Genomic DNA, 26,610 nt, shown 5'->3' on the forward strand with positions numbered 1-26,610 from the left:
AAGCGAAGTGGTGTGTTTGTGTAAGAAAAATAACCATATTTAAAACTTTATAGACTAAAATAACTAGCTTCCGGCGGTCAGCGGGACGCAAGTCGACTTGTGCTAAAAGAGTAACCCCTGACGCGATGTACAGGAGCATCGCAAGCTTTGACGGCTCTCACGGATTGGGCTGGGGAACAAATTGTCAAATTGTCCCACGGACATTTGAAAGTACAGTGGCATGAAAAAGTATGTGAACCGCTTGCAGAATCTTTGAAAATGGGAATAATTTTAACTAAATAAGAGGGATCATACAAAATGCATGTTATTTTTTATTTAGTACTGTCCTGAATAAGATATTTTACATAAAAAAATTTTACATATAGTCCACAAGACAAAAAAAAAAAGCTGAATTTATTAAAATAACCCTGATAAAAAGTTTATGAACCATTGATTCTCAGTGCTGTGTGTCATTTTTGTTTTGTGATGGTTGTTCATGAGTCTCTTGTTTGTCCTGAGCAGTTAAACTGCCCAAAGTTCTTCAGAAAAATCCTCCAGGTCCTGCACATTCTTCAGTTTTCCAGCCTCTTTTTCATATTTGAACCCTCTCCAGCAATGACTGTATGATTTTAAGATCCATCTTTTCACACTGAGGACAATTGAGGGACTCAAACACAACTACTAAAAAAGTTCAAACATTCACTGAAGCTCCAAAAGGAAAAAGCCGGGGGGGTGAAAACCAATTGAATTTGAAAATCAAGGTAAATTGTACTTAATTTGTCTCCCGGGAAACATGCAAGTATCTTCTGTTGCTTCTGAAGGGCAGTACTAAATGAAAAAAATATATATTTAAACAAAATAAGAAAAATCTTCATCCTGTTCAAAAGTTTTCACCCCCCACCCCCGGCTCTTAATGCGTCGTGTTTCCTTCTGGAGCATCAGTGAATGTTTGAACCTTTTTTAATAGTTGTGTTTGTGTCACTCAATTGTCCTCAGTGTGGAAAACTGCAGGACCTGGAGGATTTTTTTGAAGAACATTGGGCAGTTTAACTGCTCAGGACAAACAAGGGACTCATGAACAACCATCACAAAACAAAAAACAGCCGTGGATCATCCAGGGAACGACACACAGCACTGAGAATCAATGGTTCATAAACTTTTTATCAGGGTTATTTTAATAAATTCAGCTATTTTTTTGTCTTGTGGACTATATGTAAACATTTTTTAAGTAAAATATCTTATTCAGGACAGTACTAAATAAAAAATAACATGCATTTTGTATGATCCCTCTTATTTAGTTAAAATTATTCCCATTTTCAAAGATTCTGCAAGCGGTTCACATACTTTTTCATGGCACTGTAAGTGCGGAACCTGCCATGATAAAGTTTTAGCTCCTGTACAAGATTAACAAACTCCCCATCAGACTCTCTGTTCTTAAAGACTGGGTGCACCCAAAATCTTCTTTTCTGCCTTTTTAGTCAAATGAAAATCTCGTCTTCACTGGATAATGAATTGTCCATGTTTTCTCAGCTGTCGCTGCGAATGTTTTGGAATGTTGGAGCTCTGAAATGTCACAGACATCGCAACTTCGTGTCGCGGCTGATGTGAATGGTTTTGACGCAAACTATTCGCACGCAAAATATTAGCTTTTTCGTTACGCGTCCGGTGTGAAAGGTCCTTAAGGCACACCTGTGCAATAATCATGCTGTCTAATCCACATCTTGATATGCCACACCTGTGAGGTGGATGCATTATCTTGCCAAAAGAGAAGTGCTCACTAACACAGATGTTACATTTGTGAACAATATTTGAGAGAAATAGGCCTTTTGTGTCTTAGATCTTTGAGTTCAGCTCATGAAAAATGGGGGCAAAAACAAAAATGTTGCGTTTATAATTTTGTTCAGTGTAATATTAACGAGTCAAGCGTTAGCGGGAAAGCCAGAATTGTTTTTTAACTCCACGTGCGATCACTATGGACTGAAGACAGGAAAGTGACGCACCTTGACCTGAGAGTATCGATGCATGATGGGAGGTACTTGTCAAAGAGAATGGTCAGATTGGCCTTCTCCGACTGGACTTCTCTCTGGTCGATCCAGCTCGACACAGGTGGATTCCAGCCTAAGTCAGCAGGGTTGATGTACAGAATGCCTGTACGGAGGAATGACACGCGATCATGAGATAAAAGCTGTGGAGTCGTGTTTATGAGTGGTTTGATTGTAGTTTTCAAAGTACGTATTACTGTTAAAAAAAAACTGCATCACTAAACTACATATATTATTTAATAGTGTTAGTGCTTCACCTAAACCTTTTCAGTTTATTGCCAAGGCAACATATCTCATTTTCATTTTCAACTAGTATTTATATTTTATTGAATTTCAGCTGTTTTCGCTGATCAGAAATGTTTTTAATAGTTCAGTTTTTGTTAATGTTTCTCTCAGCACTGACCGGCTCTGGAGACCGTCGCTGGAGTGGCCGTGCGGAGGTGGCTGATCTCAAACAATAGCCTCATGGTCGGGTTCAGAGGAATCCTCTCATTACTGGCCAGCGTCAGCACCTACAGCATCACACACACAGATAAAGATCATGGTCATTTTAATGTGCTCCGCCTGTATGCACGTCGCTTTCATAAAGATATGAATGCTATGTGAGAAAGCCGTCACTGAGCTTCATTTCTGGCCATCTCACATTTATACCTTGTTATCATCCATTACTGTGTTCAGCGACTCAATCCACATCGGATCAATATCTCCATCCAGGACGATCCACTTGGGCCCGGTGTGATTGATGTTGGCCAGCTCACGCATGATATTAGAAAACAGTCCTGTGGGTTAAAAGCACACGTGTTGAATCTCACATTCGGCCGTGATGGAAGTGCTGAGCAAAAACAGCAGCAGCCCTCACCGTCTTTCCACTCGCGAGTGGCTGGATTGATAATGCCGAACAGCTCATCGTTGGTGACTGCTTTAGGGTTGAGATCGGCCCAGATGGCCCTGCGCTTCATGTTCTGATATGTTTTGTGGAGAGATTTGAGGACCTGGGATTTGCCGGTGCCAGCGTTTCCCACCACGAACACGGAGTGACGGACGGCCAGCAGCTCCTCCAGCTGAACCACCTGAGAAGAAGAACAGAGCCAAATATGACACACACACAAGATTGCTTTGCTTCATGTTTTTTTTATATAAACTGCACCCACAAGATACAAACTAGCTTGGCTGCCTGAACACAGCCTGATAAATGATCTAACTAAACAAAAAAAAAAGGCAATATCACCCTGTAGCCCAAGACTTTCCCATTGAAGCTAAGCAGGGTTGAGCCTGGTCAATACCTGGATGGGAGACCTCCTGTCTGTGTGGGTCCTAACACCCCAGTATAGTGATAGGGACACTATACTGTCAAAAAGCACAATCCGTCGGATGAGATGTTAAATTGAGGTCCTGACGCTCTGTGGTCATTAAACATCCCAGGATGTCCTTAGAAAAAGAGTAGGGGTGTAACCCCGGCATCCTGGCCACATTTGCCCATTGGCCTCTGTCCATCATGGCCTCCTAATCATCCCCATATACTGATTGGCTTCATCACTCGGTCTCCTCTCCACCATAATCTGGTGTGTGGTGAGCGTTCTGGCACAATATGGCTGCTGTCACATCATCCAGGTGATGCTGCACATTGGTGGTGGTTGAGGAGATTCCCCCCTTCTATATGAAAAGCGCTTTGAGTACCCAGAAAAGCAATTTTTTTGTCGAGTTCAGCTCCAGGACTGCACTCTGGGAGCGGACAGTACCAATGCTCATTTTGTTGCTGTTTTCAAAATGCATATGCAGAACATGTCTGTGTTTCCTATACTGAAGTTGCAAAAATTTAAATAATTGATTTGTTTAAAGGCAAAGGGCCCTATCATACACCCGGCACAATGCCACGCCAGGCGCGACGCAGCAGCACACAAACATTTTTAAATATAAAAAATAAAAGGATTCCTCTCTGGAGAAGCGTTCAGTCTTTCCGCTCGCATGTAAATAGTGAATCCGCCATGATGCAAGTGCAATCATGAGATGAGACTCTGATTTATTGCAGGTTACACCGAAAACACACCCATGACTCATTAAGAGTCTATGTTTTTTCCATTGTCAAACTAGCAAAAGTGAATTCGGACACGCCCTAAGTAGACCTGTGTCATGCGCTTCAGACCATGCGCTTAGATCGTTAAAATAGGGCCCAAAGTGTGTGTTTTCTGCACCACTAACATCACCAAACAGAACTGCAGAAATGTAATTTAAAACCCGAAACACTCAACAGCTCCGCTACACCGCTACTGAATCTATAGCACCAAACAGACAAACGAATCAGTCTGGGCAGTGTGATTCACTAACACATGACTCTAATGAGTTTATAACTCATAACGGTATGGACTTACTGTAAATCAGTGACATTTCTGACTGGTTGTTCATATGACAACATGTAGTTTTGTCAGTAATATTTTATCAAAATGAATGAAATATGTTTTTTTTTTTCAGTTGAGACTCTTTGCTTGTAATGATACAGAATATCCACGGAAGTGTTACTAGTGTCTCATTTCACAGATAGTTTGTTTTTGTATTGACTCTATATAAAAATGCAGATACAATGTAAAGTATTTGCTCTGGCTCTTGTTTTAAATTATTTTGTATCATTATTATACTGCTTGTTTTCATCTGTTGACGTTGCACAACAGAATGTTGTGGTTGGTCTGTGTTGTATTTGTCCCGTCCCTCACTGTGATTGGACGGCTGGGTGAAAAGTGACAGTGATGAGCGCTGCGTTTTACTCAAAGTTGAACATTCTTCAACTCTCTGCGACCAGTAAAAAACATAGAATGCTCAGCGCTTGAGATAGCGTGAAATACTCGCTGATACTTTGTTACGCTCATTTTTTCTAGCCGGCTGCGTGAAAAAACGCTTTGGTGGACACATGGCCAAACTCTTTCCCCACCAGCATTTTTGATCATTTTCAAGTTTCATGGCCCCCAGAATATTTAGTTGTATGAATATCTAAACAAGCAATATATCAAAAGAAAGAACAGACCCTCTGCTTTTAAACAAAACAAAAAAGTTTTATTCTGACCAGACGAGTCCATGCTGAGGTATGCGTCACCTAAACTTACCTTTAGCACAAAGTTGTCTTCGGCCTGCAGTTTGAGATCCAACACGGACTCCCTGACAAATTTCTCAAAGTCCATGTCCCTTTTGCGCGGCACGTCGAGAGCGGGGAAGAGGTCCCCGATGAGGCCCATGAAGACAGGCATGTCATCGGTCACGATCTTCGGGACGTTAAAGTCTCTCAGGGCTCTCATCAGCACCTGGTCCTCCGGTCTGCGCGGGTCTCCTCTCTTCAGGGAACCGGCCACGACCAGCACAGACTTAATGGCCCGCAGACCCCAGTCATAGTGATCCTGCGACGGGGAGACACATGAAAAACAAGAACCACAAAAAGAGTCAGATCAACTGCAACCTATGCAGGCCAATCGCTGTTACCCACTATTTAATACGTAATAAAGGCTTTGATTGTTCAGCTTCCCATTCACACATTTCACAGTGTGTATCAAATGTACCTAAAAACTATTAATAGAGTAACAGCAGTATGATAGTAGAAAACAATTGGGTGTCTCATAACGTCGCAATCAAATAAAGTCCCAGTGAGAGGTAAACATTCTTCAACTGCTCTCACTAAAGGCCTTGAAGAAAATTGTAATGTCACTGGAGCGATCATTTAAGACTATCCAGAATAAAGACTTCTGAACCTGTTTGGAGAGCAACTCCTTGCAGAGCTGATAGAGAGTGATGAATTTTCTGGCCAAAAGTCGAGCCTCGATGAAACCCTCGGCCACCAACATGATCTCACAGATGAGCTCGAAGTCTGGCACCACCATCGCACATGGCCTACAGGACAGAGAAACCACAGAAACACAGAGAAAGAACAACATCGTGACTGTGAGCCTGCAAACAAATCATACGTGCAGATCAGACTCGCAAACTACTGGACACCTTTGACTATAGGCTGTGGTTTTTATTACCAATAAAGTGACACTATAGGCCTAGAGTTACACAGTAACTGATGGACAGGCCTTTCTGATGTGATACCTGATCATTTTTCCACATGCGTGTTTGTTTTTTGTGCTAATATTTTTAGTAACACTATAAGTTATCCTCAAGGAACATATTAAAATATATTTTTTTAAAGTTATACGTAAATAAGAACTTTATAAACCACTATGGAGAAACAAATGGGAAAAAATATGCCGCTTTTTCTATAAAAAAATATATTTTATAGAAAAATATTTCAACATGGCTTATTACAGGTCAAAAACATATCATACAGTATGTGTGAAATATGTACTTTCAGTTCTCATTTATTTAATAAGTGACTCTTTCTGGTCTTTTAATGGGACTGATACCTGCTGATCCACAAAACAGAAAAAAAAAAGGCTCAGGCATTACATCAGAAAAGCTCTGTCCATCAGTCTATAGAATGGTAATAAAAACAAGAGCTCTCATGGAGAACAACACCTGGACAGTGGCCGCAGGTCATTGCGTATGAATATGAATTGAGTCTGCAGCCACAAATAAAGTATCGATGGTCAAATTAAAATATAAAAGAGCGCAGGTGGCATCCAATCTCCATCCAAAGCAGGATGCAGATGCTGATGTTTAAAAGTGCAGAATTCCCTTTTAAGAGCAAACGGCATAGCCTAGAAATCTAGACACACCCTAGCGTCAGCAAATACAATCTGCAGCCAGGGCATCTAGCAACTCTCCATTGCTCTCTAGTCAAACTCTAGTCAGGACAATCACATCGTGTATAGAGTCGGTGGGCGGGCTAAACATAATGCGTCCAGAGGGAATTTGAAAGACAACCGTTTATCCCACCCCTCTGATTGAGCCCTGCCAATGGTGTGTTCACAGACCCAACATCTTGATGTGGGTCTGGCTTATCAGGCTACAAACGGCACCTAATGAAATGCAAATCCTAAGCGCACCTGAAGAGAGCCTTGAGGTTTTCCGGCAGCTCAGTCCTGCCGGCGTAGCCGGGGTTCATAGTGATGAAGATGCCCACCGAAGGGACCAGGTTTACATCCTCGCCCATGAAGTTAAACCTCTTCTTCTTGTCTCGAATGGCATCTTGAATACTTTTGACCTGATGGATCATACATTGACAATATAAATGACAAGGAATATGAGTTACTTGAACTTAAGAACCAATAAGAAAGTTAGAATAAATCGTGAAGTGCAAAAGAGCACATTTTCTTAACAACAACAATAAAGCTTTTTAGACAGATCTGTTATGAGCTCTGAGATGAACATCTGTAAAAGACATAAAGAAGATGAAATCTGACTGACTGAATTGTGTTTAACAGCTTCCCATAATCCACTAACCAGAGAAGTTAATGTTACAAAGCAAAAAAAAACATTTTATTTCTGTACATATTTGAATATTTTGCAATCCATTTATAAATAAACTTTAATTGAAAATACTGTATAAAAGACAAAATTACAAACTATTGCTTACTCCTACACTATTGCTACTGTTGACAATGCAGCATCTTGCATAATTTTTGTCTGGCCCAACCAGACGTCAGTGAGCAGACTTAGTGTAAATAGCCTCTGCCAACAAGGCGGGATATTTGCAATTAGTTTAAAGGGGAGATGAATTGAGAAATCAACTTTCCCTTGAGCCTTTGATATATAAAAGTTCATCGTGATATAAGAATATCCTGTAAGTTTCAGAGCTGAAAACGTCCTTGTTAGTCAAAGAAAAGCTTTTATTGACACCACGTCCAGAAAACGCTCAATCTCAGAATATGTCCATAGAATGCAGAAACGCCGCCTCTACAGATTAATAAGTACGCCTGCTTTTGTAGCCCCGGCCCGCCCACCGACTCATGGAGCTAAACGTATCGCGCTACCGAGCAATAAACATGCCGGTTCCAATTCACGTGTGTAAGACATTGGGTGTTTGTTTGCTTCATTTCACCGCGGAATCGTTTCTAAACAAGATACAGGTCTAGACTGGATTTGCAGACATACTGAGATTAAAACACAATGCTGTGCCTTCTATATTGGATCCGACAGAAATGGTGCAACACACTTATGTGAGTAAAACATATTTTTTATATGTGATAGTATTGCATTGTTACAGATCATATTGATTATGTGTATGTGTGTAACAGAACATACCTTAGCACGCTGTCACAGGCTGGGTGGGTCGCGGTTATTCACCGATCGGGCCGGCCAAGTAATACAAAAATAACATTCCAATCAATTGCGGGTGGATGAGAGATGAATCGTTGTGTTTGTTTGATAAAGGCATTTTGCGAGCCCTGTGAGCGTTTCTCCACACACTTTCAAAACAATGTACTGTACTGAGGGGAGCTGAAGCTAATTAAATATGCAAATATTATCCAATCCTAGCCGTGGGCGTTTACTTCCAAGTCTTCAGTGTGGCACGCCCATCAAAACCGAGCGTGTCTTGAGAAAGGCTCAAAACCAAGGGTTGAAAATAGCCTATTACTTATTCATTATGATGTTTTTGAATGTAAAAACCACGCAAACATCATAAGTTGACCTCAGACAACAGTATACATTTTTTTAAAAAGCCATGACACCTTTAAATAGACTCTCCGAAATAAATATCCCTCTATATCACAACAAAATGTGTCTAGAGATAAACGACGAGCAGCTACACATCATAATCACAGCCACATTATCATCATCATCATCATCCTCAACAGACTTCAGAGCAAATTCAAGCGGCTGCCGCTTTTGCATAGTATGTGCTTGCTGTTTAATAATCACTTAGACTTAGCAAACTGGCAGCTCCAGAAGTAATGAAAAGATTTTTCTTGAACTCTGCCATGGAACAAGCATTTATAACCCTTTATTAAACAATTCAATCAATCAAAAAGGAATTTATACCTATATGATATTATGCTATAGCCACATTGGACCAGCGATTTGTAAAATTAAAAGATTTTTCTTTACAGCTGAAAACTTTGCCTGGTTCCGTTTCAAGGTTTCTACGCTGATAGATGAATAAATCTGGCCAGCGGCTCAAAGCTGCTGATTATTGGTGACCATGTCATAACTCCCTCACCTGCACCGCCACCACAGACAGCACCTCCACCGAGATCCTGTTGAACTCGTCGAAGCATCCCCAGGCTCCTGTTTGCGCCAGGCCTTTGTAGATGTTGCCACATGACTGAGAGAGAAAGACAGAGAAACCAGAGACTTATGAGTGCATCAATGAAAGCATGCAAACGGAAGCATGCAAAATTATACATATACTGAAATTCCAGCTTATAAACAAGAACATCAAATGCTAAGCAGACATTTTCTGTGTGGATGAGCAGCATTTGCATGAACACGTTCATATTCTAAGCACACGCATCTCAGAGTCTAAGATAATAGAACATTTTAATATCATCTCATAATTTGGCAGCAGGTTTATTAGGCTGCTGTCACTTTAAGACCTGACGCACGGATCCATTACACTGTTACAAATGTGATTTCTTTCTCAGCTGTTTATGTTTACTTAAAACATAATTGATTATGTGTATGTGAATACTTGCTGAGACCGGCATTTTGACATTACTTTGTGTGTATTTGACTGTTTAAGCGCAATAAGCATCAAAAAAGTACTGAGAGGCAGCTTTATGTGCGCGCACTTTGGGTGTGAGCAAAAAATCTGTAGGAATGAGTAAAATTATGTGCAATATGCGCAATGCCACGGCGAAATTCAAGCCCTGTAACACCAACAATATTCTTACGGAGCAAATGAAACGAGCGAGTGAGAGGTGGGTTTGTCTGTCATGACAACTACATTGCACGTAGTTTATTACTTACTAAACTGCTTTTTAAAAGACTACAGTAAAAAAAAAGATATATTATATAAAAATGTAAACCTCAAAAGATGAAGAACAGAATCAGGCGAGGTGTAGAGCAATGAGACAGAATTCAGAGCTTGATGTGAACTTGATTAGAAGCTGTTCCGATCAAAACAACACTGGTTATGCTGAAACAGTAATATTACTCGGAGCGTTTCTAGCTTTCCATCAGTAATGTGTCCCCATACTCTTATGGATATGAGCCGAGGCCATAACCATCTTTAAGTACAGAGTAGCTCATGAGGAATAAAGAGCTGCCTCGGCATTGACAAACAATACAAAACAAGTTCTGTACAATGAATTGTAGGTAAATATTGCTCTTTCTGTTTCTGTTTTATAAAGCATCCGAAGAGAGAAACCACTGCAAAGGATTCAGTGAGTCAGTGAACTAAATGTATCAAACTGAATTGTGAATGTTTTAGCAAACCAGTTTGAGCGATTGTGCATGAACCGATCAACTGTATTCCTTCAATGCAATGAGTCACTGTGGATAAAAGCATATGCCATACATGTAAACATAGATGCAAAAAGGCTTTTTATAGCCAGACAATTTCAACAGCCTGTGAAAGTCACAGTTCTCGTCACCTTGTAGTCCATCTGCTCCGAGCAGTTGAATACGTAGACCATGATGCCCAGGGCTCGGCCCAGGTCCTTGGTGGTCTCGGTTTTGCCTGTGCCAGCAGGACCAGCCGGGGCGCCGCTCATGACCAGATGCAGCGATTGGGTCAGAGTGATGTAACATCTGCATTTGAGAGGAGAAAAACATGCTTTAGTAAAACAAACACAAATGTTCAGTCGCATACAATATGTGGCGTATAAATATAGACTTCCTCAAATTCAAATGTTTATCCACGGCTAACGTCCTGTGCTGTTGTTGTGAGTTGTGACAGCTTGGGAGACGGAGCACTGCTAAATGGATCTTTTATACCTTACGTTCAACATTGTGTGTGTATTTATTGATGACCTGTGTAAAGAAAAAACGTATTTGAAGTGTTTAAGGCTATTTGGCAAGCCTTTACTCCTGAAGAGACCTCCAGTGAGGATAATTTGCATTAATAAGCAAGAATGGCAATGTTCCTGAATCACATCCTCTGACTCTCTAATGAATGACTCTCATGAGCCGGTTCTTTACGCAGAATCAAAAGCATACAGTTGAGCCAGTATAGTCCAAATGAATCCTAAACCAGTGATGCTTACGAGTCAGTTCAAACACATACAGCTCAACTGTGTTATGTTGTACTTACAGTAAATCAGTACAGTTACTGTATGGCTGTTCATATGACAACATGCATAAAATAAATTACACTACTTTTCAAATGATCTAGTCGGTAAGATTTACTAATGTTTTTGAAAGGTGAATACTAACCAAGACATTTATTAGATTAAAGATACTGTAAAACAGCAATATTTTGAAATATTATTACAATGTAAAATAGCTGCTTTCTATGTAAATATATATTCATATGATAAAAGCTGAATTTTCAGCATCATTTCTCCAGTCTTCAGTGTCACATAATCTTTCAGAAATCATTCTAATATGCTGATTATTATCAATGTTGAAAACAGTTGTGCTGCTTCATATTTTTGTGGAAACTGTCATACACTTTTAAACTTTCTATTCATCAAAGAATCCTGAAAAATAAAGAGCAGTATTTATTTCATATAGAATCTTTCGTAACATTATAAATGTATGCCACTTTCGATCAATTGAATGCATCCTTGCTGAACTTTTAATTTATAAAACCCAAACTTTTGAACAGCAGTGTGCATTTCTTATGAGCCCTAATGTATAACATGTAAGTCTGGTGTTAGAATTTTTGTTTAGCTTGCATTGGTTCAAATATTGATTTTATAATAAGAAACCAAGTAAATTAGCAAAAAAAGACAGATCCTCCTGAGCAACCTGCTGTCTTCTTTCAGCATAAGGCCATCTTTGCTGAAGTGAATTGTCTCACCTGTCTGTGAGCGGCGTGATAACTAATCGTGGAGTGTTGCCCAGATACTCGTATGAATAGAGGAACTGGGCATCGCAGATGTTTGCGAAGCAGTGCTTCTCTTTTTCGCCCCAGCGGTGCCGGAGTTGGGACAGCCAAAGAAAGGCCTGAGGGTTCTCCACCTGAGAGAGATGATTATGAAGGATTAGCAGGAAGAAAATATCACACCTGAGCTGGATAAAACATTAGTGCGCTTCTAAGCCACTCTACGCAGCTTTCATCAGGCCTCAGCTCTGCACCCACCCGTGGGTCCAATACTGCATCATCATAATCATTTGAAATAATGTATAAGTTGTACAGCACAAAACTAGACATATATGGTATCGTTTGAAAGATTAGAACCTCAGCTTTCTTGATAACCCAATCACTTTTGCATTTATGTTACATAGAAAAGGATAATAAGGTCTGAATTTGAACCCCCCGAAATGACCCCCCTTGAGAAAATCATATGAATATTACATTTCATATTTATATCACACAATCTCACCAAAAATAGACATGTCATATATCAAATGAAAGCTCTTAACTTCAAGAATATCACTGTGCACTGTTTATTTCACCGATCCAACACTTTACAGTAATGTTATTATCAAAAGAATCACGAAGATGGAAATGACTCCTTTGAACAAGCAAACACATGAGTCATATTCCTGTTCGGATCAATAACGTCTTGTGGAGCTCAAACGCTCGTTCCTTAGGCTGTTTTCTTCAAAATGACACCATTTTCACATGTCTGTGAGCATGCATGGCCAAATGACACCGTAATATGTCACCGATGTCCAGATCAAAACATGTGATGCAGCAGACAAATACTCTCATTAGTTTAGATCGTCTTTGTTAGCCGCGATTTTGATGACGTCATCGCGTATTGCGTCATTCGTCAAAAAAACTGAGTATCTTAGCTTTCTATAGACATGTCGATCATGCTTCTAGACCAATCAGAGCCCGAGATCTCCCTTTACAAAGTTGAGGAGGCGGAGCCTTCTTTTTGATTTCCTAGCGGCTATGGAAATCAATGGAGATGAGGAGGAGTTATTAGATAGTTTGCACAGACTAATCTCAATAACTTTTTTTTGGAAGGAGATGTCAAGAAAATTATTTTTCCCCTGTTTACTGACACCTAGTGGAATCCACAGAAACTTTCTGAAGGGAAGAATACCAAACAGATTAAAAATTATAGATTTTCAAATAAATAAATTAAAAAATAAATCAAAATATGACTTTTTATAAATGTTTATCATAAAATTGTGAATAAATACAATATAATATATGCAATATTCCACCACTGTGTTAAAATTTAGAGTGTTTTGTGCAAAATGAGACTTTTGTGTGAAAGAGATTTTTATCAATTTACTCCAATGTATGTGGGTAGGGCGCTCTTTTAAATTCATATATGCCTCATTCTCTAAAAAAAATCTAAATATGCTGCAGAGCTGAAGTGGTTAAGGGGGACCAAAATATGAGCAATCACATGAGATCACATCAAGACTTTCACTATGGAACTCATCTGCAGATATCTGAAGAAAATAACACTCAATGTAGTGGATAACGATAGGACAGATGATATGGAGACAAACAGCCGTACCTTCTGCGCAATGATTTTGTTCACCACGTCTCTCGCATGGACGTCAATGGTACAGATGGTCATGACTTTCTGCCGGTCTCCAGGAGTGAGCTGGCCAATCAGCATGGTGATGAGGGTGTTTAACTGATTCACTTGCTTTTTATAGTGGTCCTTCATTGCGTTCTCATTTCCGTTCTCCAATCCAATGAATGCCATACCTACATCAGTCGTCCACCAGATCTGAGTGCCGGTAAGAGCAACCTATGGAAATACACACAGCACCGTAGAGCACTAGCCAACATCTGTCTGCTTAGCATTGTGCCAATTCTAACAGTTTGTTTTATTACATATTATATTATCAGCACAGCAATGAGTGAAAACATTTATGTCAGGATGTCTTAGTATCTGGTAAAGTGTGGATCAATGATATATTTGTATGTAAGAAAAAAGTATTCAAATATAAGATGCACATACATGTATTCAAGGTGTAAGAGAAAATTACTAATAACAATATGATGTATCAATGCAACACGTAAAAAATAGTGATACCTATATATAGGCCTATATATATTTTTAAAGGAACACGCCGACTTTTTGGGACTTTAGCTTATTGACCGTATCCCCCAGCGTTAGATAAGTCCATAAATACCATTCTCATCTCCGTGCATCCCATAACTCTGTCTGATGCACCCACCGCTAGCCTAGCTTAGCACAAAGACTGGAGGTAAACGGCTCCAGCTAGCCCAGGGCTCGACATTAAGCCTGTTCACATGCTTGTCCGAGTAAAATATTTGCTTGTCCGGAATTTGTTTTGTTTTGTTGTAAATGTATTCTGAAGCAATATTCTCATCAGTGTTCAATCAGCTTTGACATATTTAAATCTGCATATTTGTGATATTTTTACCTTTCATAAAGGGCATTTTTTCCATAATCTTATTAAATATAGGCAATGCTTCAGCTTTCATTTTTTTTATTATTTTTATTTGATCTAGAAATTAAATTTGAATAAGACACTATAGGGCTGTTACCAATCAAATTAAATAATTTACACTAAAAAAAATTACAACTGCATTAAATAATGTAATGAGATTAATATATAAATAAGAAATAAACTAAACCACCAGTAGGTGGCAGCAGGTGACTGTCTTAATGAGTGAGTCATTGAGTCATTCATTTAAACAATTCATTCAAACGGATGATTCATTCAAGAATGAGGCAGTTGTTTACGAATAGGTCATTGAATCTTTGATTCAACTGATTCATTCAAAACACTGAATCATTCAGCAACGCACCATTGCTGTGAGAAGCGTTATGGTTCTGCTGTGATCTTTGTTTGGAACTATTTTTGCTACTGAAATCGAACAAAAACAGTGAATATTGCATCTAAAATGTAAGTAACTTAATGTTAATTTATTGTTTATGGAACTGTCATATGAAATCAGTGTCATTTTCAGTCGTGATGGTATTCAGGAAAAACAGCACTCTTGGTTCTGTGATGCAGGCTATCATATGTTATAAATATAAAAACTCCACAATTTGTAATGTTAACCGTGTATGTTAACTGAGTTTCTTTGTATGAATGGCGCTCATTTGTTGTGATTTCGCTGCGCGAGCGTCAACAGCACAACCTTGTTACCGTCAGTTCATTATACATTATATATTATTATCCACTATCGATCGCCAATTACACTAAATGAATGCAGAATTATTGTTGCATTTTGGTGATTCCCTAGTTATTTTTTTTACGTTTTAATCAGCTTGTCCGGACGGGCAAGTCAAATTTTCTTTCACTTGTCCCGGACAAGCAGACAAGCGTTAATGTCGAGCCCTGTAGCCTACTGCTCAATAAGTGACAAAAAAACGCCAACATTTTCCTATTTACATGTTGTGACGTAATGATCAAGGAACTTTGTGCCGTCCCATGTGTGCAGCGGCGCAATGATATTACACAGCGCCTGAAAATAGGCTAACTTCATAACCAACGTGACAACCTGCTTGCACAGAGTGCGTGCTGGGGACTATTTTCAGGCGCTGCGTAATATCATTGTGCCGCTGCACCCATGGTACAGCAGCAAAGTTCCTTGTTCATTACGCAGGAATGAGAGAATAACTGGGGGATACGGTGAATAGGCTAAAGTCCCAAAAAGTCGGCGTGTTCCTTTAAGAGGCACCTTTATGACACCACGTCTTCACACAATCTGCGCATTACCGCCAACACGTACATCCTCATTTAAACTCACTTGTCAGGGCTCGAACTTTATCAGTTTCACGTGTTATAGGCCTTGCCAATTTAAGCATTCAAGTGCAAAAAGACGTGAAAGAGAACTGTCTCACTTGTGAGAAATGTTCTGTGCGCTCACATCCATAGCGCACACAGAGAGAGTTCTCTTTCATAAGGGGTCTGCAGGGGTCCTTATATTATTTTTATGATCAGCTTCCTGCATGTTGGTTGTACCATGTGACTTGTTTGGCAGACAAATATATTTGCCTTTTTTTTTACTGCTTAGGGTTGTGTATTTATTACAAGAAATAATAACAAAAGATTAGGCCAAAATACTTTCATTTCATTACTCCATTATAATTTTTATTCACAGGTTTAAATGAGACATGGAATCCCATTTTTGGTCTGTGGGACATTTGCACCCACTGTATAAAATGGTGCCTTTAAAGAGACATACAATCACTGCTGGTATCTCAGACAAATTGCATAAACACAAAAAATGTACTTGATGAGCCTTCATTTTCTACGCACATGCAGACATACCCTCTGGCTCGTATATAGTAGTAATACTGCCAGAAATATCTCTCAATATCTTAATTATATGCAGCACATTTCCTCATAAATATTCTTTCATTCATAGAAAATCAGCCTAGGGATGTTTACAAGCGCTGAGTTAGTGTTAATGACAGTGACAATGGAGTTAAATACCTGGGCCGGGTAGTCGAACAGCCACTGTTCCCTGGGCTTCTCTTCATAGGCCACGACTGCCTCGGTCATCTCATGACGCACAGTGGCACGCATGGAGTCCAGAACATGGTTCAGCCACACTTCCACCTGAACAAGCACAGCTCCATGCATTATATCGCTCCAGTGCGATGAGAAGGTTTGTCAGCAGCCTAATACTGTAAATTAGTTCCACTAAAAATATGTATGCATCTGTCTAATTCAGTGTTCCTCAAATCCAGCCCTGGAGGGCCACTGTCCTGCAGAGTTTAGCTGATTTACTAGTAACATCCTCCAAACATAACTAGCTTTATACATTTTCTGAAGAAACTGTGAGTGGTGTTTCTCTGTGGAAAGAGTGCTAGAGGTTTCTGGGTGCTTGGCAAATCAAAAGAGCCCATCTTTGATATTCTGGGCTCAGGTAGTGTCTTCGGTTTAAATCTATGGGATTATTTCACCTGATTTATCGTTATTCATACGGTAAGTAAGCACACCTCTTCTTAACAAAGAGCATGATTTGAGGTGTCATTCATGCACTCTGTCATTACAGACCTGCTAATATACTAATTAAAATGCCATTTGTAAATAATACGCTGCAGAATAAAAACACAGTGTGTCTCTGTCTCTGTAAAGAAACTCCTCTAATTGCCCTCATGATAATGGATGTTGCATTGTGGGTAACGTATGCAAATAAAGGCTGTCTGTACCTGCCCAGTGCAGTCGCAGGGCTGACAGAAGGGAACGTATTCCTCCTCCTTACTGAACATGCCCAGCCCCGTCTTGGTGGGTTTGCCGTCTCCGTCCGTTTCAAACTTCAACTTCGCCATATTGTCAAACAACTTTGATAGATGTTTCTGAACCTGAGGGAGAAAACACAAGGCTTCAAAACTGCACAGCTGCCATTTAGGTCCTAATGTGACATATTGAAACTTGACAATTTGGGAAGCAGCAATAAACACTGCCATCTAGTGTGTGCAAAAGGCAAATAAATGCCATTGCTGCACTGCAGCTTAGCCATAAGCATACCTTATACTTAATGCTAAAACATTTAAGCACAAAAACAGATGTAAAATGTTAAAAGAACATGCTATGGACAGCTGTATGTATGGCCACTGTGATGTACCTGGTGTGGATCAGTGCCACTGGACAGGATGTCTAGCAGGTCAGCTGAGGAGATGAAGTAGAAGCGTGGAAAGGCCAAGCGTTTGGTGTCCAGATACTCAGCCAGCGCTTTTTCACAAAGAGACAATCTACAAGAACAGGTGCAATAACTTTCACTTTCTCAATTTGAGATATGACCATCAGCTCAACGCAAAGCATCATGGGACACTGTGTGCTTTCCGAAATGAGGGCTTCCTCAATGAGGTTTCTTAAAGGAATAGTTTCCACAGTCAGTCACAAGTGCCATCAAGAAAGTGCCAATTTTAATTGATCATGAGTTTGAATTAAATGTGTGAGATCGAACAAGAATTGTCAGTGAATAAAGACAAACTTATTGTATAGCTTCCGAAGAAGTGGAATATAGAGTACAGGTCTTTATGGTAGATTCATGATGCTTTATTGGCCTTTCTGATGCTTGACAGTTTAAAGACCCATCCACACCAAGAACAATAGCTATAATGATAACTATATTAGCGTCCACATCAAGAACGATAACAATAACTGTATTAGTGTCTACACCAATGAACAATACAAATTACTACACCTGTTAATTATAATGTTCTGTTTATTATAAGTTGCAGTCGTTTTAAATGCTTGAGCACTTTAAAGCAGGATTGATTCTGATTGGCTGTCAGTGTTTTTATTGTTCATCAGCTGGAAGAAGAAAAAAACGCTCAGAAAGTGATTCCAACGAATATAGTTCTGCTATAATTATGAATTCCACCATTTCCATATTATTAGAATGATTATTAAAACTTTATAGTAATAGGTATGGTCCTTGGTGTGAACGGGCCTGAATTCATCATCAAGGAAAAGTGCTGGTCAAGCATTCTGCCTAATATCTCTTTTTCATGTAGGAAAGAAAAGAATATGAGCAGCTGGAACAACATGAGGATGACAAAAGTTTGGAGTGAACTATTCCTCTGACTTGAGAAGAGGAAGTGAAGGTAATCAGACAAATAAATGTAGAAACCAGCTGCAAACCTGCTCTGCATGTCCTCTAGTTTGCTGTAGAGCCCAGGTTTATTGGTGGCCTCCACAACGTTCGGTGTTGTACTGGCATCTTGTGTCAGCTCTGTAAAATCAGTATTGATACCTTGAAAGCGTTTGGAATCCTGTGGAGACATTCATGAGAGAATGAGAAACTACATTTGCCAGAAAAACCTCAAAAAACTCTCTGACATTCTACATTACCCAAACGTTTTCCAGCCCAAAAGCATAAGATTGACATTTTCATCTCTCATCTGGGTCTATGAATAAAGTGCCCGAGGGCAGGACAAGATGCTACTCGCAGTTCACTGTCAGTTCTCCATTAAATCATCTCGTTTCCCATTTTTAAAACTTGACTATTCTGGCTGTTTTTACACGTGTGTTGGGTGACTATTCGAGGGCAAAATAAGTTTTCAGTCAAGAATGAATAATACTAGAAACACATCCGCAAAACCGACCTCTGGTAGCTGAGAGCGAATGTCATCCGATCCGATAAAGATGCTCTCCAGGTGAGACCAAGTCCTCTGCACTTCAAACCAGATGGCGATCACGGAGTCAGTCACAGAGAGCTTTCGCTGCCACGTCGAAACTTCCTCCAAGAAGAACGAGATGTACTTTGACGTCATGAGGTTCTGCAGCTGCACCTGGTTGTCCTCCAGTGTTTCAATTAGTTCTTCACTGGACTTCAACAGAGGAATCTCTGTACGTGGATGAGGCTCGAATTCAAACGCCATACTGCTCCAGGTGGCGTCCAGCTCGCTGAGCACCTTCTCCATGCCCATCTCCTTCACCGCCTGGTCGACGATGCTCCTCACGTCATCCTCGAAATGGTGCAAGTTGAGGCGAAGCAGGTCCGCCAGCGTGGTGTCTTGGTCCATGGTGAAGTGCACACCAGTGGCGTTCATCAGCTGGTTCCAGTGGCGCGGTCGGATGGCCGGGTTCTGGAGCTCGGCGACGGCTCTCAGCGAGATCAGAGTGTTCTTCACAGTACTGTCCAGCCCGCTGAAGGCGTCCCACGAGCGAGCCTCTTTGTCCAGCGCACGGAGGTCTTTGGAGAAACGCTTGCACTCCATCTCCAAGTCATCCACGTTGATCTGTCTCCAGGGCGTCATCTGCCAGGCATCCAAACAGGCCTGGATCACCAAGATCAGATCCCACAATTCCTTTAGAATGGGCAGCTCTTTTTGGCACTGCTTCAGCTGTTTATAGTCTGGTATGTTGACTTCAAAGAGACTAGCTGACTCAATAAGCCCAGCCATCATAGTCTCCATCTCCTGAATTTGCAAGTGTGCTGTATCCAGCATCTCATGTGGATTCACACAGTTAAAACTGAAAACAAATGACGAGATTGATGAATTTGACACATTTATTGAACTGAACTGAATCAACACTGAACTGACTTGAGCTGAATATCAACACTATTGTCTTCTGTAGAGCTGCTTTACTCATATTTGATGCAGTTTGCATCAATGATTCTGATATTTTCCGGTTTATTACTGTGAAGCTGCTTTGAAACCATTTGTATTGGATAAAGCGCTCTAGACATAAAGCTGGCTTGATGAGACAAATGCTTTTTTTTAGCCATGATTACTGTTATCCACCAAAGCAATGGCACATTTTTAGAGACTCTTCGTATACATGTACTGCACCTGAAGAAGTCTTTCTTGCGGAACTGCTCCCTGAAGGTGTGCTGCTTCACATCGAACGAGGCGCATTTCCTGCGCAAGTTAGTCACCTCGCTAGCCTGCAGTGGTGAAACGTGCTGCTTCACCGTCACAGCCTGCTTTTTCATGTTGTTCCACTTCTCTGGCAGCACCTGTCCATCAAACCCAGACAAAACAATGACATGCTGAAAAGACCGGCATATATTATGATAGCCACTCACAAACAATGTTAGCCACTAGCATATGACGTTTGCCCTCAGAATAAGATGCCGGTATGCTGGTGTCCGCGTTAGGTTTCTTAACTAGCATAACCAGCCAGACTTCCTTAATCAATGGTCTTCATTAGAAAGAACAAGCTGGTGGCCCAGTTAAGATTAGTATGGCTATGATAATCCACAGCTAACCCAGCACTAACCAACCAGTGGCCTGACTCATGAAACTCTTCAGTAAGAACCGTCATACAATCAGATAAACGCCAAAGCCTGTCGTTTTCTTCTTAAAGGATTAGTCCACTTCAAAATGAAAAATTCCTGATATTTTACTCACCCCCATCTCATCCAAGATGTTCATGTCTTTCTTTCTACAAGATTTGAAAATTTTTGCACATCACACACTGCAATATATTATTGTTGTAGTACTTTATTGTTCAGCCTTAGCTGAAAATTGGTCTTTGGTCTCGCCACACAATCACAAAATGCACAACACAACATCGGTAAGCCCCTCCCCTCGTACACAGATGAGCCAATAGCAGTTGAGTATCAGTTGCGCTGGGACCGGAACTCGGACATCTTTAGGTGTCAGCGCCATAGAGAAACATTGGAAAATCCAAAGCTCTCATCGGTTTGATGGTGTTTATGCTACAAAAATGCTCAAATGTCGTGCCTGAGGTACTGTAACATTGATTCCAGGGATCCTGAGAGGATTTTCTATTTGTCAAACTCTCGTTAAGTTACAATTAAAGTCCCTGCAAACATTCAAACCGAAATAGCTAACTATTCTCACATCATGTAACACTAGGTCAAAAACACGAAGGTCTACATTTCAGTGCCTCTCCATATTAAACTGGTTATATGCAAATTAATTTAATTTTAGATATGTTTAAGGTCTACATTATCTGTCCTAGGAGGACTCCTATTTTGATGGGTATTATAGTCTACGGCTAGTGAAAGGAAGAGCTTGCACGCAGTTTATCTGAGTTGTTTTGCAGATACAAAGTTGACCAGTTATTAACTGCACCCTCGAAAAGTCATAAGCTCTGTGTATATGTTTGTTTACTGTTAGTTGTGTATGAGTGTTTTTTGTGTAATTTGCTGTGTATGTTAATGGTAATGCAACGGAGAGAGATGAGACGTTAATGCGCACTTCTTATGCTTTGTTTGTTCAGCTCTTACGATGATTTTTTGGAGTGAAAAAGGACATAATAAACTTGATAAACCATCAGTTAAGTCTGGCCATCATTCGGACGGGATATACGCTACATTCAGTGTCCAAAAACATCTCGGGATAAGGTTTTCACACTGACAGCTGTCATTGTAAGATATAGCAACTCCGTTTGTTTGTCCGAGTTAGCAACAGTAACTAAGGGGGGCGGGGCTTACCGATAGGTCAATTGAGCGACTGACTTTTGCTTAAATCCTATAATTTTACCTGCTACTCTTGTAATTCTATCTAATTTTACTTTACTTATTGTATCTTTACTTATTAAGATTTTCATGCCAGGAGGAGCACCTCATGTGATCTCGTGGTGAAGCGGATGTAAATATGCACGTAGCAGACCGTCATTAATGTCTAAACAGGTTATGTTTACATTTGCTAGCAGCTTTCTACACTTACCCGGTATGTTTAAAACCAAGGCGATTTCTCCTTAGCTCTTCTCTTTGTCCATAGGGTTGTTTTCGAAGACATGTTATACAAATAGACGTGTTGTTTCAACACTCCACACACCATCTCCGCTGTTCAACGGACCCACACACAGCAGCTTGTTTCGCGTTTGCAATTTCAAAAGTGCTCTCATTCACTTCTCTCTTTGGATATTGTGAAAGAATTGGCGTAATCAAACCTCTAAATATCAAACATGTTTGATCAAATCGGAGCAGCCCCCGATGTATCTGGAAATGCCTCACATTACAAGATAATCTCGGCCGAACATTAAGAATCGCCTTACGCGATTTTTCTCCGATTGTTGGGAAGGGTAAATCGACCCGAAAATCCTGTATTCGGAGCCCAGCTTAAGCAATTTAATGGCTTTATCTATCAGCGTTCGGTAAAACTTTCTCTCAGAGGCCAAACTATCGATATTTTATGGATACACTTACCTCTAGTTGCTTGTACACTACATCTGGGAGTTCCTGTTCATACGTCTTCAGCAGATCAATGGTGTGCTGCAGAGGCTCGAACATCTCATCCGTAGTGCTCTGCCGTTCTTTTACCGCCATCAGGTAACCCATGATCTCCTTCAGACCGTCATAGTCTCCCTCCTCCACTTTCTTACCAAAACCAGTCTCAGTCACTCTGATGAACTCTTCCAGGTCAGACAGACTAAAAAATCACACGACACGAAGATAGAAAAAGTATCAGGCATTTTGCACCTTCCATTGGCTCTGATTAGCATATTTGTCATGGAATTAGCTACTCCGTGCTTTTACCTGTTCATTACATGATCAATAAGATGCTGTTTGAACATCAAGCTCCACTTTTTGATGATGTTGAGCAGGGCATTTTTAAAGGGACGTGCGTCAACCCTCATCCAACCCTCGAACACATGGATGGGCTCCAATTGCCACACTTCCTTGTACAAGCGTTCGTACAGGTCCACCTGCTCGCGGAAACGCTCCAGAGTCGGAGGGTTTTCTGGGACCTCGTTTTCTCCATGGGCCTCGATCTCTTCACTCGTGAGGATGTGACCATAAAGCAAGAACTGCTGCATGAACTCCTTTCGGTCATCCACGTAGAGATAGGCGTAGTGTTCGAGCGTGTTACGGTACTCAAGGCCCCTTGCCTGTATTTTCTTCACACGGTCCATCAGAAGATTCCTATTTTCCATAAAATCCTGCATGTCCTCCATATCAGCCTGAAGGTACAAGATGACTATGTAAATATATCCGATTCTCAAAACATTAGCACAAAAACATTCATTTATACATTGTTCATGGAACATTTGTCTGAAACGTTTTAGTTGGATGTTCTTGTTTCAGAACGTTCAGAGAACATTCAAAAGTAGTGTTGCCATAATGGTTTTAAAAACGGGACATTTTGAACATTTAGAGAACATCATGGTCACATTAGCAAAACATTTTTGAACATATTTTTGTGAGCTGGGAATGAGACTTGATCTGCCATTGAAATGACTTTCATTTTCAGCTGACATCGTAAACCCTTCAAGTAAAGTGTATTAGGCACCTTTCACGATGACTTAAAAGAAGACAATAAGAGATTATCACTGCTAAACTCAGATAAAGTGATCTGTGCATCAGTACCTGATAGTGTGGGAAACCAATGTGCTCAGATAATCGTGGCACAAGAGTGGAGATCCTAAAGACATCATTGATGAGGCTCTCCACCAGATCGGAAAAGCCATCTGAAGCATTAAACTCCAAAGACGGACGAAATATGATCTCAGGAGCCTGCAGACATAGCTGGGCCTCGAAGAGTGGGTATAATACAGCCTCCTGGTCTGATTGTGGGAATTAGTGTGAAATTGTTTTAGTGCAAAATAATCAATCTGCAATGGTAATGGTCTTTTACTTTTAGTGAGGCTTAAAAAAGAATTAGAAAGCTCACCCGTGTTGTCAATGAAGAACTTGAGGGAGCTCTCAATAGCATCGAAGAAACCATCGATGAGCATTTCATCCACGTATTCCACATAAATCCTCCACTGTGCAGACGACGGGTCTGCTTTGAAAAGTGACAAATTGTCCTGGAACAAAATAAAAACAAGATACACTCAACAGAAATTTGGTTGAATTGCTCCTTTAATCAATTTTGTTATTTGATGGGATTCCCACTGGCTTTTGTCATCGCTTACTTTCAGTAACAGATGGATCCTGGCTCCTGAGGCACGGATATGGCTGTAAATTTTCTCCAGATGCTCGGTCTTATCATCCAGGTTTAAGAGAGTGTCTTTCTTCCCCTCCTTCCTTTCAAAGACTGGGGTAGTCCAGTTCTTCATGATAGTCTGGATCTCCTCAATATTGTCCTTAGTCCTCTGTAGGCATCTCTCCAAGTCAAATACCGTCTCACGTACGTGCTGGATGTATTCCCAAATTCCTAACACATTAGAAAGGAAGACCTTTTAGTTGGAGTATTATAAATCAAAAGAGTGGATGATCATGATCATGCTTTTGTGAAAAACTAAATCAGACAGGTTTGGAACATGACAGTGAACTATTGCTTTAACAAATTACCAATAAAGCACAATTAAAGGGTTAGTTCACCCAAAAATGACAATTCTGTCATTAATTACTTACCCTCATGTCGTTCGACACCCGTAAGGCCTCCGTTCATCTTCGGAACACAAATGAAGATATTTTAGTTGAAATCTGATGGCTCTGAAAGGCCTCCATTGGCTCAATGCACGGTTCACTCTCAAGACCCTTAAAAGGTACTAAAGACGTCGTTACAAAGTCCATCTCATTACAGTGGTTCTAAAATAACTTTTTTAAAGTGAAGAGAATAGTTTTCGTGCGCAAAAAAACCCTAAATAACGACTTATATCATGATGACTGATTTCAAAACAAGGCATCATGAAGCTTCGAAGCGTTATGAATCAGTGACGTGATTTCAGCAGTTTGCCGGTTTTTGGCAGTTTGTCATGATTCGACTCGCTGATTCATAACGCTTTGAAGCTTCATGATGCATTATTTTGAAATCGGTCATCACTATATAAGTCGTTTTTTAGGGTTTTTTTGCGCACAAAAACTATTCTCGTCGCTTTATAAAGTTATTGTAGAACCACTGTAGTGAGATGGACTTTGTAACGACGTCTTTAGTACCTTTTAAGGGTCTTGAGAGTGTAAAGTGCATTGTGCCAATGGAGGCCTTTCAGAGCCATCAGATTTCAACTAAAATATCTTCATTTGTGTTCCGAAGATGAACGGAGGTCTGACGGGTGTCGAACGACATGAGGGTAAGTAATTAATGACAGGATTTTCATTTTTGGGTGAACTAACCCTTTAAGAAACAAGACTTAAACGGATAAAATTTAAATTCTGTCATCATTTATTCACACTTGTTTTTCTGCTGAACACAAGGAAGATATTTGGAAGAATGTTTGTAACCAAGCAGATCTCGGCAGCCATTGACTACCATAGTATTTTTTCCTTATTAGTGTACATTCAATAGCTCTACCTTGGCTCGTCCAGCAGAGGTTCTCCTCAGCTTCTTTGAGCTTGATATCGATATCTGTCAGCTGGCTCTGGATCAGTGGCATCTCTACCTCTAACACAGTGCTCATTACTTTGTTGTACCGGCTGGTGGTGAGGTCCAGATTGGCCACATACTGGCACAGCAGCTCCCTGTTGGAATAAATGTCAGCAGCCATATCTGGTATGACTTCAGCATGTCCGGCTTCCAGGTACTTCACCTCCCGCAGCACTGACACCAGCTACAGGACAAGATTAGTGTCACATTCAATACTGGAACTGACCCATGGATAACAATATTAACATACTGTGCACAAGCGTGTATGAAGAGACCTGGGGGTTGAAGTTGACAGTGATGAGTCTTGTGTCAAACTTTCGGGATATCAGCGACTTTTGGAGATTGAACTGTGACACCTCAGCCACAGAGCCAGTCCAATCGTCATACAGTTTAGAGGAATATCTGGTAAAAACAAAGGCAGCAAGACAATTACTGACCAGTCATTTTTTGATGTATGCCAAAAGGATTTCAAATGAATAAGTGCTCTTCATTCATCAAACGTGGATGGTGCTGCTTTATTCCGCAAAGATGCACAAAAGACAAAGAAGCTTCTAAAAATTACGAGTAATCCATGCAACTTGTGTGCAATGTTTTAAATAAAGCTACACAAATCAGAATTTAAGCTGGTATTTTCAAATAATCTCTCCCTCTACAGTGTCTCTCAAATCTCAGATGTCAAGCATTGCGCAACACATCTAAAGATGGCATTTTTACATCGAACACAATCGCAAATTAGCTTTCGAGGGAAAGGTAATCAGAAAATAATGACATGACTTGAAGTATAGTGCACAGCCGTATATAGACTACTTTTATGATGCATTGTTATCCTTGTTGGAGCTTGACAGTATAAATCACCATCCATCTTCGCTGTCTGGAAAAGAGCAGCACAGACATTCTCTCAAACGTCTTCTATTGTCTTGTATCTTTGGCTGAGTAAATTATTAGTTAATGTTGTTGATCTATATTTATTTAAAGGATCGGGA

At 40.3% G+C, this 26,610-nt stretch overlaps 1 protein-coding gene across 1 annotated transcript in view; it reads right to left on the reverse strand.

Moving 5' to 3' along the window:
* The window catches only part of dnah9 (dynein, axonemal, heavy chain 9), a gene marked incomplete at both ends in the record, with an annotated part of 193,344 nt that overhangs the window by 71,170 nt on the left and 95,564 nt on the right, over positions 1–26,610 (reverse strand). The window contains 24 exons of the mRNA XM_079845505.1: positions 1,980–2,127; positions 2,425–2,533; positions 2,673–2,800; positions 2,881–3,091; positions 5,117–5,404; positions 5,753–5,891; positions 6,989–7,146; positions 9,103–9,207; positions 10,478–10,634; positions 11,848–12,008; positions 13,472–13,711; positions 16,380–16,505; positions 17,102–17,254; positions 17,518–17,644; positions 18,540–18,670; positions 19,004–19,874; positions 20,195–20,361; positions 22,525–22,747; positions 22,855–23,279; positions 23,686–23,882; positions 23,990–24,125; positions 24,234–24,475; positions 25,556–25,811; positions 25,903–26,029. Of these exons, the coding sequence (XP_079701631.1) occupies positions 1,980–2,127; positions 2,425–2,533; positions 2,673–2,800; positions 2,881–3,091; positions 5,117–5,404; positions 5,753–5,891; positions 6,989–7,146; positions 9,103–9,207; positions 10,478–10,634; positions 11,848–12,008; positions 13,472–13,711; positions 16,380–16,505; positions 17,102–17,254; positions 17,518–17,644; positions 18,540–18,670; positions 19,004–19,874; positions 20,195–20,361; positions 22,525–22,747; positions 22,855–23,279; positions 23,686–23,882; positions 23,990–24,125; positions 24,234–24,475; positions 25,556–25,811; positions 25,903–26,029 (5,025 nt within the window). The remainder of the gene's footprint in view (positions 1–1,979; positions 2,128–2,424; positions 2,534–2,672; positions 2,801–2,880; positions 3,092–5,116; positions 5,405–5,752; positions 5,892–6,988; positions 7,147–9,102; positions 9,208–10,477; positions 10,635–11,847; positions 12,009–13,471; positions 13,712–16,379; positions 16,506–17,101; positions 17,255–17,517; positions 17,645–18,539; positions 18,671–19,003; positions 19,875–20,194; positions 20,362–22,524; positions 22,748–22,854; positions 23,280–23,685; positions 23,883–23,989; positions 24,126–24,233; positions 24,476–25,555; positions 25,812–25,902; positions 26,030–26,610) is intronic.

The sequence above is a fragment of the Gobio gobio genome, assembly GCF_949357685.1.
Source record: "Gobio gobio genome assembly, chromosome: 20".
NCBI lineage: Eukaryota > Metazoa > Chordata > Actinopteri > Cypriniformes > Gobionidae > Gobio > Gobio gobio.